The sequence below is a fragment of the Raphanus sativus genome, chromosome 6, assembly GCF_000801105.2.
Source record: "Raphanus sativus cultivar WK10039 chromosome 6, ASM80110v3, whole genome shotgun sequence".
Lineage (NCBI taxonomy): Eukaryota > Viridiplantae > Streptophyta > Magnoliopsida > Brassicales > Brassicaceae > Raphanus > Raphanus sativus.
In genome coordinates this window covers 4,459,267-4,476,524 of record NC_079516.1, presented here as the reverse complement: position 1 = coordinate 4,476,524, position 17,258 = coordinate 4,459,267, and the positions used below count along the sequence as shown (strand labels likewise).

Genomic DNA, 17,258 nt, shown 5'->3' with positions numbered 1-17,258 from the left:
TTGTGATTTTTTTTCTATTTTTTTGATTTTTTTGATTTTTTTTTATTTCATTATTATTAATTAGAAAAACTGACACCTCATCACTCTCAAATGAACAGTACCGGTCACCTAGTTATCTTGAAGAACAAGTAACTTCGTTGGAAGTTTGCTATGTTAAAAGTGACACTTTCAAGATTTAAAGTGCTAGTGAAAAAACTTCAGTGTTTAAAGTGTTAGAATGTGACACTCTGAGGGTTTAAAATGCGATTTTCCCGTTTATATTCTAAGCTAGTAGCCGCCCGCCCTTGTTCGAAAAAGAGAACCTGAACTAGATGTGTCTTTGATTAGATAACGTGTACACTGTTTTTTGTTAGATACATGTATCAAATATTCAATAAAGACGAAAACTTGGAGTATATGTCATTCTAGAGAAAAAAATGAGGTGAACTTACCGCCTTCACCAACCGTCATACCCCCACATCATCTTCCCAATGTTCAACCTGCAAAAAGACAAAAACAGCGTAAGAAGAAATAAGAAGATGACGATGATCAATTAGTCAAATTAGTGCTAATCTATTTTCGAATTTGGATTAAGTTAGTTTTTCATTGAATATATCAAATTCTAATGTTTGAACAATTGTTTTTGAAAGATAACAATATCTTTTTGCAAAAAAAAAGATAACAATATCTACCTAACACATTGCAAACTCTAGGTTTTAGAATACATCAGTACAGTGGGTGAGTTAGCGTTTGAAAATTGAACACATCACTGAAACGTTCTCCCTCAGTAGTAATGACGTGGAACAAACACAACCGTTAACAATAACCTACACGCTTCCTCTATCTTACGCCGAAAAGCGCGCATATTAGCCAAACGCACAGTTAAGTGAGCGTATGTTAACCGCACGTTTAACCATCTTCCCTCTCCTGAACCTTTTTTCTCAAAAACGCGCGAAAATCTTCCCATTTCATGCGACGATTATCCTCCTCCGTCTGTTCACCGTCAAGTCACCGTCTCAACCCCGTAACAACCATGTCTACCGGATCCAATTCACTGGTTTGGTTCCGTAAAGGTCTCCGTGTCCACGACAACCCGGCTCTCGAACACGCCTCGAAGTGCGGCTCCTCCGGATCCATCTACCCGGTTTTCGTGATCGACCCGCATTACATGGAACCGGATCCGTCTTCGTTTTCCCCCGGTTCGTCGCGCGCGGGAGTAAACCGGATCCGGTTCTTGCTGGAGAGCCTCAAGGATCTCGATTCCAGTCTGAAGAAACTCGGTTCAAGGCTACTGGTTCTGAGAGGCGAACCGGGTGAGGTCATGCTTCGTTGCTTGCAAGAGGTAATAATGTTAGAGAAAGTTCGAAACTTTGAGACAATGGAGAGATATCTGAAAATTTGGTTATGATATATTAGAATATCGGTTTAGATTAGTTCAATGTAACGTAATTGGTTAATTTGTTAGTTAACCTGAACAAATTAACCAATTACATTACATTGAACCAATCTAAACCGCAATCTAAACCGATACTGTAATATGATAATAGTGGAAGGTGAAGAGGCTTTGCTTTGAGTATGATACTGATCCGTATTATCAAGCTCTAGACTTTAGAGTCAAGGTAATAAATAAAACATTTGTTTCATTACAGCCTTTGAAAAAAGTTTTGATCTTGCTTTTTAGCTAAAAGTTATGTTCATCTATCTCTGTCTGTATAGGAGTATGCTTCTTCAGTTGGTGTTGAGGTTTTCTCTCCAGTGAGCCATACTCTTTTCAATCCCACCGACATTATAGAGAAAGTAAGTTCCTTTGACTTTCCTTTATGTAGCTGTGGAAGATTTTAAGATTGATTGTCTCTGTTTTCTTGCGAGTAAGAATGGTGGGAAGCCACCTTTGAGTTACCAGTCGTTTCTGAAGATAGCCGGGGAGCCTTCATGTGCTAGTTCTGAACTTGTGATGTCTTATTCTTCACTTCCACCGGTTGGAGATGTTGGGAATCTTGGCGTTTCGGAAGTACCAACCCTTGAGGAACTTGGATACAGTGACGATGAGCAGGTTAAAAAGATGATCTTGTTTCATAAGAGTGGTTAAGAACGTTTGACTTATGCTTGTGTAAATGTTTGTAGGCTGAATGGACGCCTTTTAGAGGTGGTGAATCAGAAGCCTTGAAACGACTGAACAAGTCAATCAGTGATAAGGTATGGTCAAGTCCTCTAATTGATACTTGTACATTCCTCTTTATCAGTGTTAATAGGACAGTAAACCCTCTATGTGTTTTATTTGAGTGTAGGCATGGGTGGCTAACTTTGAGAAACCAAAGGGTGATCCATCTGCATTTTTGAAACCCGCAACAACTGTTTTGTCACCTTATCTGAAAGTGAGTTATAAAAGATAGTTTGTCTACTTAACCTTTTCTTTGCCATCTATTTTCTGACCTTGGAGAAGTTTGGATGCCTTTCTTCGAGGTACTTTTATCAATGCCTTCAGCGTGTTTACAAGGATGTCAAAAAGCGTACATCGCCGCCAGTTTCTCTCCTTGGACAGGTCAGTCATTGACTAACAGTTTCGTATGCTTGACTGACTGCGGAAAGTTTTATATGTTTATTTGCTTATCTCTCTAGTTGTTGTGGCGAGAATTTTTCTATACCACTGCGTTTGGAACTCGTAACTTTGATAGAATGAAGGGAAACCCAATCTGCAAACAGGTATCCAGATAACAACTTGAGTATGCTCTTATCAAGTTCCTTCTCATAGGTTAATTTAATGATTTTTTGGACCACTTTTGTTCCATATGTAACCTCAGATTCCATGGAAAGAGGATCTTGATATGTTGGCTGCTTGGAGGGATGGTAAGACAGGATACCCTTGGATTGATGCCATCATGGTTCAGGTTTGATTCTTAGTCTTAAGTGAATTCTTTTAGCTTTCCTTGTATGTATGAATCATTCATGAACCGTTCTGTCACTGGAATTTTTTATAGCTTCTGAAATGGGGTTGGATGCACCATCTAGCACGTCACTGTGTAGCCTGTTTCCTAACTCGTGGGGATCTGGTAATGCTGCTGCATCTACTGGTATTAGTTCTCCATTTCTCAGAAAATATCACTGACAAGCATGATTATGATGTTTCTGGTGTTTAGTTCATACATTGGGAACAAGGGCGTGATGTGTTCGAGAGGCTTTTGATTGATTCAGACTGGGCAATTAATAATGGGAACTGGATGTGGTTATCATGTTCCTCCTTCTTTTACCAGGCATTGCCTCTACCATATGGATGTTTTCTTTTTGTTTCCAAAGTTTCTTTAGTCATGCTTTACATTCTCTAAGACGATGTTTCTTTGGTGGTGGTTTATAGTACAACCGCATATACTCTCCTGTATCTTTTGGAAAGAAGTATGATCCTGATGGCAAGTACATTAGGCATTTTCTCCCGGTATTGAAAGGTAACTGAACTTAGTTTTCCATTACTCTGGTAAGTTTGTTTACCATTTTATGCTTTTCACCGACTACTAAGTGGGTCTGATTCAGATATGCCAAAGCAGTATATATATGAGCCATGGACAGCGCCGTTGAGCGTTCAAACTAAAGCAAAGTGCATAGTCGGGAAGGACTACCCGAAGCCAAGTTAGTATTCACTTCTCTATCTACATATATATATATATATATACTGTATCAAACCTTTTACTGTTTAGTGAAGTTGTAGCGAATCATATGGTTGCCTTTTCACTGTTTTAAGTATACATATTAAAAGGAAAGTCTTCTGCAAACAATTGTGATTTTGTTGTTGGCAGTGGTTATGCATGACGCAGCAAGTAAGGAGTGCAAGAGGAAGATGGGTGAAGCATATGCATTGAACAAGAAGATGAATGGTGGTGAGATCGGTGATGAAGACCTGAGGGATTTGAGGAGAAAGCTTGAGAAAGATGAAGAGTCAAACATCAGGAATCAACGACCAAAACTCAACTAAAAGTAGGATAACCTAAAGTATCTAATGAGATTTGATGAAATAGGTGTTATAATAAAAAGTAATTGTAGCTGCTGGTATGGCTTAATGTGAATACTCTTCTATTTAAGGTCAACGAGTCAACGCAATCCTATTTGTAAAGGATTACTTCTAATCTATTAATTTAGGGATTATCTACTCTTTAAAGTTCTCATTTAAATTTTGGACTCTTTCATAGTTGTTGCTAGAATATATCATGTCTCCTATACAATGTAACCTACCAACTTAAATTAAACCAAATCTTAACCAATATAGATTAGTTAAACCTAACCAGTAACACTTTTATAATATTTTTGGTTAATTTCTTAATATAATTAGATCATATAAAACTGAACCACTCTTAAATCAACGAGTTCCATATCATTCCAGACATAGAGAAAAAATATCCGACTCATTTACAACGTAAGCATACAAAGACCGTGTATGCTTATGCTCATTGATCTTCCAAAAACAAATAATTGTGGCATAGACCAACATAAGCTCATGTTTGTATCACTAACTTTACTTCCATATATTTACTCTTCACCTACATCATATCACAACATACACAGTTATGCAAGAACATGATTTTTTTTTTGTTCAAACAACCAAATAATGGTGGCATATGGTTAGTAGATTTTTTAAATATATTTTTTTTATATATTACATTTTACGAGACTATGTGTATAAGTTTTTTTGAAAAATGGCATAACTATGTGTATAAGTTAAAAGGTAAATGGTGTGACAAGGCAAATTATTATACTAAAAATGAAAGAAGATTAAATACAAACTAATAACAAGTACAAACACAAATTATAACACTATTAAATTCTATATATATTTAATAAAATTATATATGTCTAATATGTATATATATATATATATATATATATAAATGTTACACAAAATATATATAATATTATATACACATATTATATATACCATATATTATTAATTGAAATTTGACAAATCAATTTCCGCCCTTTAGGGCGGGTCCTAATCTAGTTTCTGTTTAAAACTAAATAGGGAGACCAATTTGTTATATTTTATCCATTAAGATATGGGCTTTTTTGGGCTTTTGGTGAGACCTGGGCTGAGGGATAAAAATGTCAATTTGACTATCTAAGACAGTAATATAAAAGTCAATAAATCCACTTTACTTGAGAAAGGCGTCCGTCTACTTCTCTTTTAATTTTATCCGGTCCGGATCTCTCTCTCTCTCTCCGACACAGACACACACTCTCTCTATATCTCTTCGTGTAAGACACTGGTGTGACTGTTTTAAAGGCGGGGAAAATGTCAGGAAAAGGAGCGAAAGGGCCGATAATGGGGAAATCAAGCGGTAACGACAAGGACAAAGACAAGAAGAAACCCACTACTCGCTCTTCTCGTGCTGGTCTTCAGGTCTCTCTCTCTCTTACTTCTCTTGGATGTGTGAAACGTATAAGTCACGGATCTGCGAGACTCTCTGAATATTCTGATGTTGATTTATTATAATAGTCTAGAGATTGGAGTTGAGTTCATCCTCTGTTCTAGTTCCTGAGATTTTTCCCAGTAGATTTTGACGAACTGTCTAGAAGAAACGTTAGGCAGTATTTAATAATACTGTTGAATCTTTATGTCACCATAGCATCAGCATCAAAAAAACACATGTTTCTATTTCTCTGTCCCTTTTGTTTTGCAGTTTCCAGTTGGGAGAGTCCACAGACTGCTGAAAGGAAGGTCAACCGCTCACGGACGCGTCGGCGCAACCGCAGCCGTTTACACAGCCGCTATTTTGGAGTACTTGACCGCAGAGGTCTTGGAGCTCGCTGGTAACGCGAGCAAGGATCTGAAAGTGAAGCGTATCACACCGAGGCATCTGCAGCTCGCTATCCGCGGTGACGAAGAGCTCGATACTCTCATCAAAGGAACTATCGCTGGTGGTGGTGTCATTCCTCACATTCACAAGTCCCTCATCAACAAATCTGGCCAAGAATAGCTCCTCTCTACCTCATCAACTCTGTCTCTTTTGGACCTCCTTTTTGTTAAATAGTGGTCTATGTTTTAAGATACTAGTGGAGATTGTCTGTTTGTTTGTTTGTTTAAGACTCACGTGTGACTTGTTTCTCTCGTTTCTGATTAGTGTTTTGGTGTTTGATCATGTGGAAACAGCTGCATAAGATATGACCAATCTAAGAAGAGACTTGACTTTGATAACTATTAATGAAAAAACAACACAACAAGCTGTTATTATTACACATGAAGGAGAGCAAAACAATGAGGGAAGTCTTTTTATACACACACAAAAACAATATTTGATCACACAATAATAGAACAAATGCAATATTATGAAGACATAATACATTGGTCTAGAACTTGACAGCTCGTTTGATTGTTTGGAAAGATGACTTGATGAAGTTGTTCTTAACGAGATACTCGTTCTCATCGTCCTGACCTGAAACCACCACTGGCTTCTTCCTGACGAGGTCATTTCCCTTTTTCATTCTACCAAAGAAGAGTGAAGGTGATGATGGAATCCTTCTGAAAACTCTAGCACTCTCTGATCTCTTCACCACTTTATCTCTCCCGCTCTTCTCCGGTGTGTTCTTCAAATCAAAACTCGTTCTGCTTCTACGTGAGCTGCTGCTTTCACCTCTTGTTTCCACCACCTTCTTGGCCTCCTCAGCAGCCACATCTTCTTCTTCTTCTTCTTCTTCTTCGTTAACCTTTTCAAGTAGAGGGAACTTGTGGTCTAGTTTCTCTATCATCTCATCAATCTCTTTGCTTCTTTCAGCTTTACTGTTGTTTTCCAGTAAAACATGGAGCCACTTCTCAACGTTCCCTTTCCCTCTCTCTCTCCTGCTTTCCTCATCTTCCTCCTCACTCTCTGGTTCCTTGAATACAGGTAATGCTCTAAAGCTTCTGCTGCTTCTCTTCCCTTCTTCTAACTTAACAAGAGATCTCTCAGACACCTCTTGATTCTTCTCCTCCTCCTCTTCCACTTCCTTTATTTCCCCATGATGCTTCTGAGTTTTAGCCTCGGAATGTTCTTCTTCAAGGTATACTCTCAACTCCTTTTGTATTGACGTATCTTGACTTGTACCAGGAAGATACAAAGACAGCTTCTTATCTCTATCCTCCAGCAACAACAAGTCATCTTCATCCTTCATCAAGAGTCTTGTTCTTTTCCTTGCTTTCTCCACTTCAGGCCTCACTCGACTCTCCAGCTCCTCCCTTTCTTTAAACTTCTTGTGAAGCTCCTTCTCTGAACCATCACAAATCGCCTTCTGCGCCTCTAATCTCGCCATCAGTGCCCCACTGGCCGCCTGGTTCAACCTCACCTGCTCCTTATACACAACACTCCTACAAAAAAAAAACAAAAGTTAAAGAACACTGAAGCTAAAAACATATACAAGAAGATCAAGAATCTCTCTTACTGGTGCATAGCATCACGGATCATCTTCTCGAGCGTGTTCCTATAAGAGCACTGAGCTTCCGCCACTCTCCTGCACTTCTCAGCTCTTCTCCTCCGCTTAACCAGCTCGCTCTCCAGCTCCTGAATACTAACCTGCTCTTCACCGTTCTTCCTCTTCAAATCATTCACTTCATCATCCAACTTCCTCATCTCCACTCTCACTACTTCCTCTCGTTGTCTCAGCGAGTCCCTAGCATCAACAATGGCTTGGTACGGAGTCTCCTTCTTCACCTTCCTCGCTGCAGGTGTCTGACGGTTGTGATCAAGCGATCTCAGCACCAACGAAGGGTCATAAGGCGAGACGACAACAACAGCAGCCGAGGCGACACCGAACTTGTCTTTTGACTCGACGAAATGGTTTGGGAAACGATGGGAGTCGACGGTTTGAGAGCCGTTGAGCTCCTCGGTTTCGCCTTCCTTGAACAAGAAGGCAAACGCTCTCTTCTTGAAATCTGAGCTCGAAGCGGAGGAGGAGAAGATGGAGAGGAACTGGCTGACCGAGATGCCGACTTGGAGATCCCACCACGGGACGAGGAACTCGAGTTTGTCCTTCTTGTTCTTGCGTGCTTGCCACTGCACTATCCTTAGGTTGCTTGCTACTGTTAATCCTCCTCCTACATTTAAAAAATTCAAAAATCTTTTTAATCAAATCAGAAACCCTAAAAGTGGAGAGAGAAAGAGAGAGATGAAACTTGAGGAGGATGTGTGTTGTTACTTGAGCAAGGGAACCAATGATCAAAACTCCAAGCGAGAGGAGAAGCTGAATCAGCGTGGAAGTAGACAACATTCCCATATGGATCTATCCGTATCACTGCTGGATCAAACCCAGCATTTCTACAACACACAAAAAATTTAAAATCTTAACTATACAATTTAGCAAGAGTTTATATAATAATATATTTAAATATATATATATATATATATAATTTAAAATCTTAACTATACAATTTAGCAAGAGTTTATATAATAATATCTTATATATATATATATAAGATATTATATAATTTCCTAATTTTTTTTGAAGGTTATAGACCAATGCTTCACTAGGCTATGCTTAGGATCGGTCCTAGTTAGTGTATGAATGAGCCCTTACCCAAGATGATTGAGTTGTTTCCAGAGCAGACTTAAGAAGATCTTTGGTTTTGTAGTTGGTCTTGCTTTTGGATCGATTACAGGGAACATCTGATCTGCTTCTCTGCATCTTGACATCTTCAGGACAAACAATAGACACACAAAAAAGTATGTAAGGATCAAACTTTTCGATCTTGGCTAATATATGATTCTGATCAGATTAATTAATTACCTCGTTCTGCTGAAGAATGTAGGGTGTGAAGGTGAAAGGAGGTCCGTTTCTGTACGGAGAAGCGTCGGAATCGCGACAGATCTTCGCGTAAGCTAAAGGGTAGCCTCGAGATTCGTCGATGACCATGTCTTCCTCCGTTATATCGTAATCTCCCAACATCTTTGGTCGTCCAAGAGAAGAGCAAGATCAACTGTTTTCTCTCTAGGTTTTGTGTAGACAAAGAAAAAAAAAGGAAGCTTTTTTGGGAATGTGAGTTAGTTCTGTTTCGGGCAAGAAGAAGATGAACTCAAACAACGGTCGGATTTTAATTTCTGTCGTTAATTTCACGACGACCATATCTTATTTTTTTATTATAATTAAAATAGCTGTGGGAGACGAGAATTTAAAAAGTCGTGGCCACGTAAGCATGGGAACGGCTTGTGGGAGTGTAACGGCTACATGCCACCTTGGACACACGCTCCTCCTTCATATTTTCCACTTAAATGGAGTTAGGTTTCTTCTTGTGATATATATACAGTTTTTTTTTTGTTTCGAACTTTTAAAATTGTGAGATGAAAAAGGAGTATTGATTAGAGCAAGTCATACGTCAAATATATGTACAAGATTTTCTAGGATTTTTTAATGCCTAAAGCAAACTTGATTTTTGTGGTGAATGATTATATATTATGCAGATGATGACTGATTTTTTTTTGTTAAGTAACCGTTGATGATTTTATCATTTAAACTTATCTTTTAACAAGATAAATTTATAACCGATATTTGTTTGATTATATGTTTTTTATAAAAAAAAAACTATTTGTTTTGGTTGAGCACATACGATATAACTTTATTTTGAATATGATTTAATTTTTTATTGTTAATTCAATGGTCACGAGAGTGTTTTAAAATAATCTGCTTGACACTCTTGTCCATGTTGAGTATATTCGGCCGACATTGTATATTGAGCTTTTTAGTTGCCACATGTGATTTGATATTGAGTCATGTATAATGTCCACTAAGAATGTTAACTAAGTAATGCCAGAGAAAAATTTCATATATATGTTTTGTTTGAGCTCTAGTACATGTTTTGTTTGATCTCTAGTGTATGAGAACTGGTATGTACGTCTGCAGAAGAGGAAACAAAATCTGACATGACATTTCCGGAAAAAATTCTGCCAAATCATCATTCATCAATCATCTCCTTAAACATTCCAGCATGTAGGAAACATCCAAAAAGAGTTATTATAAGTGATACCATAATCCCAGATTACTTCATAGTTTCAAACTTTTCTCTAGCAAAGCCATCTTTGTAAGAAGCAAATTAGCTTCCACCCTTCACCATTCCTGACATAAGCTCATTGACATCAAGACCACTTTTTCCTTGGTCCTTGAGAAGATCCACAACAACAGCTTCCTTGAGCTTTCCATGTTTTCCAAAATGTTTGATCATCACATTTACGAGATTCTCTTTATCTTCCTTAGATAGATCATCATTTGCCTTTCCAGGAGTGGTTATGAAGGTGCAATACACATTCGGAAAAGGTGGAAGACTTCCCTCATCCATCTCCTCAAGAAGCAACAGAGCCTTGTCCACTCTGTTTCTTTTACAAAATCCATCTATAAGGACCGAGTAAGTGTATTTAGTAGGGGAAACAGTACCGTCTGACTTCATCTGATCAAACAGATACATCACCTCTGAATCAGGTGCATTGGACTCAAATAGAGTCTCAATCAGAGCATCGTACGCATTACTGTACTTCCACACTCGCGGTACCTTGGTTAACACCTCAACTCTATCTATTTTCCTCAAAAAGTTAATCAACTTGTGTAAGAAGACAAGATGAGGACACCTCAACCAATCTCTACAAACTTAAAGTATAATCCCAACAGTGTGGTGTATACACTCTGTGTCGCATCATCAGAGTTATCGAGCTTCCTAGCCTCTTCTTCAAGGAAATGTATAAAGGCCATGTAGGTGGAGTGGTTAGGTTGAAAGTTTCCTCTTCTACTACCATCCCACTTGAAAAATGTAATCTTGGCGATCACGTCAACGTCCATGTCGAGAACTGAACAAACAAAGCGATCATCCACTCTATGTTCGTAATCAAGCAAGTCTTTCAAGTTTCTCCTCCTTTTGAAGTTTTTCATTATCCTTACAACGGGCTCACCCAGCCTCTGCACTGACCTCTCCCTTCTCGAAATACCAAACCTGTCAACAGCAGTCTCATATTCTGGAAGAATATTTTTACCTGTTTTTGTCAGAGAAAAGTGACGTCTTGGTATAATAGTTGAGAATCTTGTGACGAATCTCTTCGCTACTGTGGATGGAACCGACGACATGTTGTACACCAATCTCAGTTCCCAGCTTCCAGCGTTATATATCGAATCGACTCGCTGAATCAGACAGAATATCGGCTTAAAGCTAAACTAGGTTCGGTTGGGGTGTTCAAATGGGCCTTTTGGGCCGTTTAGGCCTGGCCTTTTTCTGTAAGTTGCAATGAAGTGACATCGATCACGGGGGATGCATAAAGAACACTCTCTCCATATATTTGGCCCAAGTTGGTCTGTTGACTCTTGAGCTTGTAATAACAAAATCTTAACACTATTTTGTTAAACAAATCGCACTTACAGAATTTCAACTTTCTCCATTATTATATAGTTATATTCACCTAACACACTGTTAGTTAGCTATATTTTAGCAGGACCCGTGATTCATCACATGTGAATTATAATGGGACTGCTGGACTGTACTCCATTGATTAGGTAGAACGTCAATTTTTCTTGCAATATAATAACCAAGCCATTATTAGCTTACTAAAACGCACATGGTCAGAATCTTTTTAATAGTATATTTTAAGAAACTATAGATACACACTTTAATTAAGCCGACAGACCTTTAATAAAAAGAAGTAAACCAGTAAATTAAAGGAAGTACCAAAAGTACTGATGATGACTTCCAAAGCCCAATCTCCCCTTTCTCTCCCGGTCATTGACTTCTCTAGTGGAGATCTCAAACCAGAAACTCCCGAGTGGGACTCAGTGAGAGCTCAAGTCCGAGCAGCCCTTGAAGAGTACGGATGTTTCGAGGCCACGTTCGATGGAGCTTCCATGGAGCTAAGGAAAGCTATTTTCAAGGCCACGGAGGAGGCTTTTAATTTACCACTAGAGACGAAACTAAGCACAAAGTCAAACGAATTAATTTACAAAGGGTACTTGACGATTCCGACTATGCCTTTATACGAAGGTATGGGCTTCTACGGTGTAGATAGTCCTGAGGTTGTCGATGACTTGACTCACAAGCTTTGGCCTCAAGGCAACACCCCTTTCAGGTTCCCATCTTATACAGTTATGTTCATGTTAAGAAAAAAATTGGCCATGAATATTTGTAGTTCTTAGAATAGTATTTGGCTTTTTGTATTTGGCTAGTATTTGGTTAGTATAAATTATAGTATTTGGTTTTTGTTGTATTTTTAGTTTTTGTTGTATCTAAAATTAAAAAAAAAAATATCTATTTTCATAATAAAAATCAAAAAGCAATCTCTTAAAAGTACACTAAATAATACTTTCTAATTTTAAGTCCTTTATCAGAAATTAACATATTTCGCATGGAGATTTACATATTCATATTTTTGTATCCGTTTGTATTATATATAGTACTAGTTTTAGTAATTTAGCGATATCAATACAGAAGAATTCGATTACAAAGCACTAATTAATTAAGATTTGCGATAAATTCAGCAAGAATGTTCAGTCATTTGGAGAGAAGTTGATAGAACTAAATGTGAAGGTGAGGACAATGATCATGGAGAGTTTCGGGCTCGAGAAATACATCGAGGAACATCTTAACTCAGCAAAGAACCACCTTCAAATATTCAAATACAAAGGACTTGACGATAACACAGAGGAGACTCTAGGTTTCAAACCTCATATCGACAGACAATTCCTCAGCATACTTTGCCAGAACGATGTTGTAGATGGCTTGGAGATTGAAACCAAAGATGGTGAAGAGTGGATCAAAGCTAGGCCGTGTCAAGATACTTCTTTCCTTGTTATGGCCGGAGCTTCTCTTCATGTACTTAAAATTAACCTTGCTTGAGTCTCAAGTTTCAACATTTAATATTTTTTAATTATGTGATTAACTTGTATATAATATGTACTTTTGCAGCTACTTTTGAATGGTGGGGTGTTTCCTCCGCTTCACCGAGTGGTTATAACCGGAAAGAAAGATCGGTATGTGGCTTGCCTGTTCTCGCCTCCTAGACAAGGACTGATCATAAATGCGCCTGAGGAGATAGTAGACGATGAACATCCTCGTCTCTATAAGCCTTTTGATTTTGAGGCTTACGTGAACTTCAGCAACAGGTCCAACACAAGTACCAGGGGGAGAGATCTATCTAGTCTCAAGAGTTATTGTGCCCTTTAAATATTTATGATGCCTTGCAATTAAAAAATATGTCTTGTTTGATCACTGTGCATTTGTTCATTCGATCGAGTTGGTCTTGTTGACTGGTTAGCGTCTAATAAATCCAGGGCCGACTCTAACCCATGGTAACATCGGCAATTGCCATGGGTCTATAGATCCAAGCTTTTTAATATTATTTTACTAATTAAAATTTTTATTTTTGTTTGTTAAATTAACAATTAGTTGGTGAAATTATAATAAAGGTCTATGGTTAACTAAATCTGATTGAAATATAAAAAAAAACAAAAAAATTAGTTTTCACTATTCATAATTTTTCATTAGTAAAACTTAATTTACACACAAAAACTCATTTTTCATTTTTTTCTTTGAATACCACAATTTTTTTGCTTTAATTTAAAGAAATAAAATAAATAAAAGTTGATTTTTTTTTATAAAAGGTCTTTATTTTATATTTTGCCTAAGGCAAAAAAATCTTTTAAGACGGCACTGAATAAATCCTAATTTGCATGAGCTCCATAATTGAGTTTCTTTATACATTACATCAGAAGAAGAAAGCTAAAAAAAAAGGTTCAACATGGGCAATGTTCGTTTACTTAAGACATGGAATTTTCATGTTTTAAAGAAAATTTATCTCAACATGAATGTTCTGAGTTAATTTTTAATTGTCAGTTTAAGGTAATTTAACATTGATGTTTAATAGAGCCTAAAAATAATATGGTCCACCTTCTAGATATACAATATTAGAATTTCCGGTCTGGCGTTATAAATCTTTCTTCTTTTTACCAATGTAAATCTAAACAAATAGATGAGCATATACTGTTTGCACGTATGTGTATATATATAGCTAAAATAACCAATAGTATATACTTATCATATCATCTACTTAGCATATATCCCAAATATTACATAGAAAGTAATTAGAAAAGATTTTAAGAAACATTGACAAAAACCTTGAACCAATTGTCAAGGAATCAATGTGATATGAAGTTGGTCGATTTATAATTGAGTTGATTTCACTTAAATGTAAAATAGTAGTTTTATGAATTAATGATGATATCATCACCCTGATAAACTAAGTTCTACATATTATATATCATAAACTGATAAACACAACAGTTTACTAATCATAAATTGTAGGTTGTTGGATTTGATAATTTTTAGAAATGCTAGTATAGTTTTTTTAATTTTTCTTAGGTCAAGATGACCATGACTCCATGAGCTTGCTGATATGCATGCATATATAGTGCTTCTCTTTTTTTCAACCCATCTCGCACAGGAAATCTTTTTGTTTTTATTTTTGTTTGCTTTTGTATTCCAAATATATTAAGATGGAGTAAGATTTAATAATCCAATTTAGGCTACCCCAACCTATAATAGTGAGGTTTAAGACCAAAATCATGTGGACACATCCACTTTCTCCTCCTATATAATAGTTAATAACCTACCGAGACTTCAAAATATTCACAAACACAAACAACACTCTTAATTCTTTTTAAAAGACACTAATGACGATAAGTTCGAAAACCCAATCTCACCTAATCCTTCCGGTCATCGACTTCTCGATTCCAAACCTCAAACCGGAAACTCAAGAGTGGGAATCGGTGAGAGCCCAAGTCCGAACAGCCCTAGAAGAGTACGGATGTTTCGAGGCCTTGTTCGACGGAGCTTCAGTGGAGCTACGGAAGGCACTGTTCGAGGCATCGGAAGAATTTTTCGATTTACCTCTGGAAACCAAACTGAGAATAAAGTCTGACGAACTCTACAAAGGATACGCTGGTCAGCATCCGACTCTACCTTTATACGAGGCTATTGGCTGTGACGCAGAGAATCCTCAAACTGTCGACGAATTAACCTACAAGCTTTGGCCTCAAGGCAACGTCACCTTCAGGTTCTCTTTCTTAACTATATGCCCTTGTTTTTCTTTTTATCTGTAATTACTCCTAATTGAATTTTGAGAAATTTCTTTGATATCTCTTTTTAGTTTATTTTCACAAAAAAAATATCTCTCGAAAAAGGAAAACGACCAAGAAGATTTTATTAAAGAGTAAAACATGTATTTATACATTTTGGATTAACTAATCTAAATTTAGGTTTTAGAATTAAGAGGTGGGTTTTGGGTATGGGTTTCAATATACCCTTATTTTTCTTTTTATCTGGAATTACTCCTAGTTGAATTTATGCCCAACAGAAAAATATACAAAATAGATGAAATAAATAATTAAACTCTAATACAAAATAGATGAAATATATTATACTTCTGTAAATTTTGTATCTCTATTTTTCTTTTTGGTATCATTTTTTCTCTTTCTTGCAGCAATAACGTTCAGTCATTCGCGGTGAATTTAATAGCACTAGACGTGAAGGTGAGGACGATGATCATGGAGAGTTTCGGTCTCGAGAAATACCTCGTCGAGGAGCACCTTAACTCAGCGAGGAAACGCTTTGGTCTCATCAAATATAGAGGGCTTGACGAGAACGAAGAGGAGCAGCCAGGCCTCAACCCTCATATCGATAGCCATGTCCTTACAATACTTTGTCAAAATGACGTAGTAGATGGCGTGGAGATCAGAGCCAAAGATGGTGAAGAGTGGATCAAAGCTAAGCCATCTCAAGACTCTTCTTTCCTCGTAATGGCCGGAGCTTCACTTCATGTAAGATTAAGCTTCCTTGAGTGTCAATCATGTAAAATCATCTTTTGATTATTCTATCAACATCATCATTATATGGGCTTTGTAGGTACTACTGAATGGTAGGGTGTTTCCTCCGTATCACCGTGTGGTAATAACCGGAAAGAAAGATCGGCACGTGGCTGGACTGTTCGTGCTTCCCAAAGAAGGACTGATGGTAAATACACTTGAGGAGATTGTTGATGATGAACATCCTCGTCTCTATAAGCCTTTTAATTATGATGCTTACTTTAAGTTCAACATCACCAATACGTCCGATACCCATAAGAGGGATTTATCTGCTCTCAAGGCTTACTGCTCTCTCTAAATCAGATTGATTCCCTGCAAATAAATAAAGCTATGCATATGTGTATGAGTGTATCATTTGATCACTAGCTAGCTATGTTTGTTTCGTTTACTTTTGAGGTGGTTTGTTATTATTCTTACTTTGTCTTGTTGGCTCTGGAGCTTGTAGTAAAACCTTGACTTACAGAAACCCCAAAATAATTGTTTCGATCGTGGAATCAGATAATAGACAGATTTAGATGTTGAAACTGATATGGCGATGTTTTTTTTTTAATGATATGGCGATGTTTTATTTTCAGATGTCTCGGTTTGACAATTGTGTTGGTGATTTTATCCTAATCACAATCTTCTGATTGTCAATATTACAATTTACTGATAATCAGTATTAGGAAAAGAATGTAGATTACGTGCTCTGTTTTTATAAGAAGAAAACAGAGTATTTACAGAAACTAAACTTTATTAATTTATTGTTGTATATACACACACGCTGTTTTACAAATATGTTTGATCTTTATATAGAGATCAAACATTGTGTTGAAGAGACATGACTCTTAGTTATAAAGACACAACTCTTAGTTGTAAAGACACAACTCTAGAAATGATAGATCATGACTCTTTGTTTAATAACTAATTTATGTAAATGTAACTAACTTATCTACTAATAATAGCAAACCTGATTAATTCCAAAGGTTGTGAACTTCATTTAAGTTGAAAGGTTATGTGTTTTCAACAATTAAAAGTTGTATTTTTTATTTTAAAATAACTGTTTATATTGAAAGAATGTGACAATTTATATTGAAAAGTTGTGATTCTTTATTTCAGAAAACACAACTTTTAAATTAAAATGATGTGACTCTTCAATTTTTTTTGAAAATTTATAAATAGCATGTGTTTAAACTAGACAGTAATTTACCAAGAAAGAAATTGATCTCTCGGGCTTGGCAAAGGAAGATTGAGAAAGAGTCTCATGTTCTTTTTTTGACATATATAAAAATCTCATGTTTTGCTTAGTGGGTTATCTCTAATTCTTTATCATTTTTTCAATATATTACTATGTTTAATATATGTTTAAATATATCTTTAAACATATAAAGATGGACTTTGGCTTCGGCTTTTATTCCACCGATCGTTTATAAGTACAAGTACACAACCTTTCTTCACAAATT

General features: G+C 36.7%; 5 protein-coding genes and 1 pseudogene across 5 annotated transcripts; 4 read left to right on the top strand and 2 right to left on the bottom strand.

Annotated features, from left to right (window-relative positions):
- Positions 1–898: 898 nt before the first annotated feature.
- Positions 899–4,120, top strand: LOC108812789 ((6-4)DNA photolyase). The gene is made up of 14 exons (XM_018585141.2): positions 899–1,321; positions 1,527–1,598; positions 1,696–1,776; positions 1,853–2,032; positions 2,104–2,175; positions 2,268–2,354; positions 2,423–2,521; positions 2,599–2,682; positions 2,781–2,867; positions 2,958–3,029; positions 3,117–3,230; positions 3,332–3,419; positions 3,505–3,600; positions 3,768–4,120. Exons 1-14 carry the CDS (start codon positions 950–952, stop codon positions 3,941–3,943), a joined length of 1,680 nt encoding a protein of 559 aa, XP_018440643.1. The 5' UTR covers positions 899–949; the 3' UTR covers positions 3,944–4,120.
- Positions 4,121–5,114: 994 nt separating this feature from the next.
- On the top strand, positions 5,115–6,101 carry LOC130496666 (probable histone H2A variant 3). Its single transcript, XM_056988943.1, has 2 exons — positions 5,115–5,362; positions 5,643–6,101. The coding sequence occupies exons 1-2, from the start codon at positions 5,255–5,257 to the stop codon at positions 5,937–5,939; spliced, it is 405 nt and encodes a 134-aa protein (XP_056844923.1). The 5' UTR covers positions 5,115–5,254; the 3' UTR covers positions 5,940–6,101.
- A 32-nt stretch (positions 6,102–6,133) lies between these two features.
- On the bottom strand, positions 6,134–9,076 carry LOC130496665 (uncharacterized). The gene is made up of 5 exons (XM_056988942.1): positions 8,719–9,076; positions 8,509–8,624; positions 8,131–8,249; positions 7,378–8,029; positions 6,134–7,303 (listed from the first exon to the last, which is right to left on the bottom strand). The coding sequence occupies exons 1-5, from the start codon at positions 8,875–8,877 to the stop codon at positions 6,310–6,312; spliced, it is 2,040 nt and encodes a 679-aa protein (XP_056844922.1). The 5' UTR covers positions 8,878–9,076; the 3' UTR covers positions 6,134–6,309.
- Positions 9,077–10,018: 942 nt separating this feature from the next.
- On the bottom strand, positions 10,019–11,206 carry LOC130496959 (pentatricopeptide repeat-containing protein At3g16010-like; annotated as a pseudogene).
- A 389-nt stretch (positions 11,207–11,595) lies between these two features.
- On the top strand, positions 11,596–13,304 carry LOC130495442 (probable 2-oxoglutarate-dependent dioxygenase AOP1). The gene is made up of 3 exons (XM_056986818.1): positions 11,596–12,026; positions 12,436–12,769; positions 12,863–13,304. The coding sequence occupies exons 1-3, from the start codon at positions 11,644–11,646 to the stop codon at positions 13,118–13,120; spliced, it is 975 nt and encodes a 324-aa protein (XP_056842798.1). The 5' UTR covers positions 11,596–11,643; the 3' UTR covers positions 13,121–13,304.
- A 1,263-nt stretch (positions 13,305–14,567) lies between these two features.
- Positions 14,568–16,344, top strand: LOC108806222 (probable 2-oxoglutarate-dependent dioxygenase AOP1). The gene is made up of 3 exons (XM_018578273.2): positions 14,568–15,008; positions 15,435–15,771; positions 15,857–16,344. The coding sequence occupies exons 1-3, from the start codon at positions 14,626–14,628 to the stop codon at positions 16,112–16,114; spliced, it is 978 nt and encodes a 325-aa protein (XP_018433775.2). The 5' UTR covers positions 14,568–14,625; the 3' UTR covers positions 16,115–16,344.
- Positions 16,345–17,258: the final 914 nt, after the last annotated feature.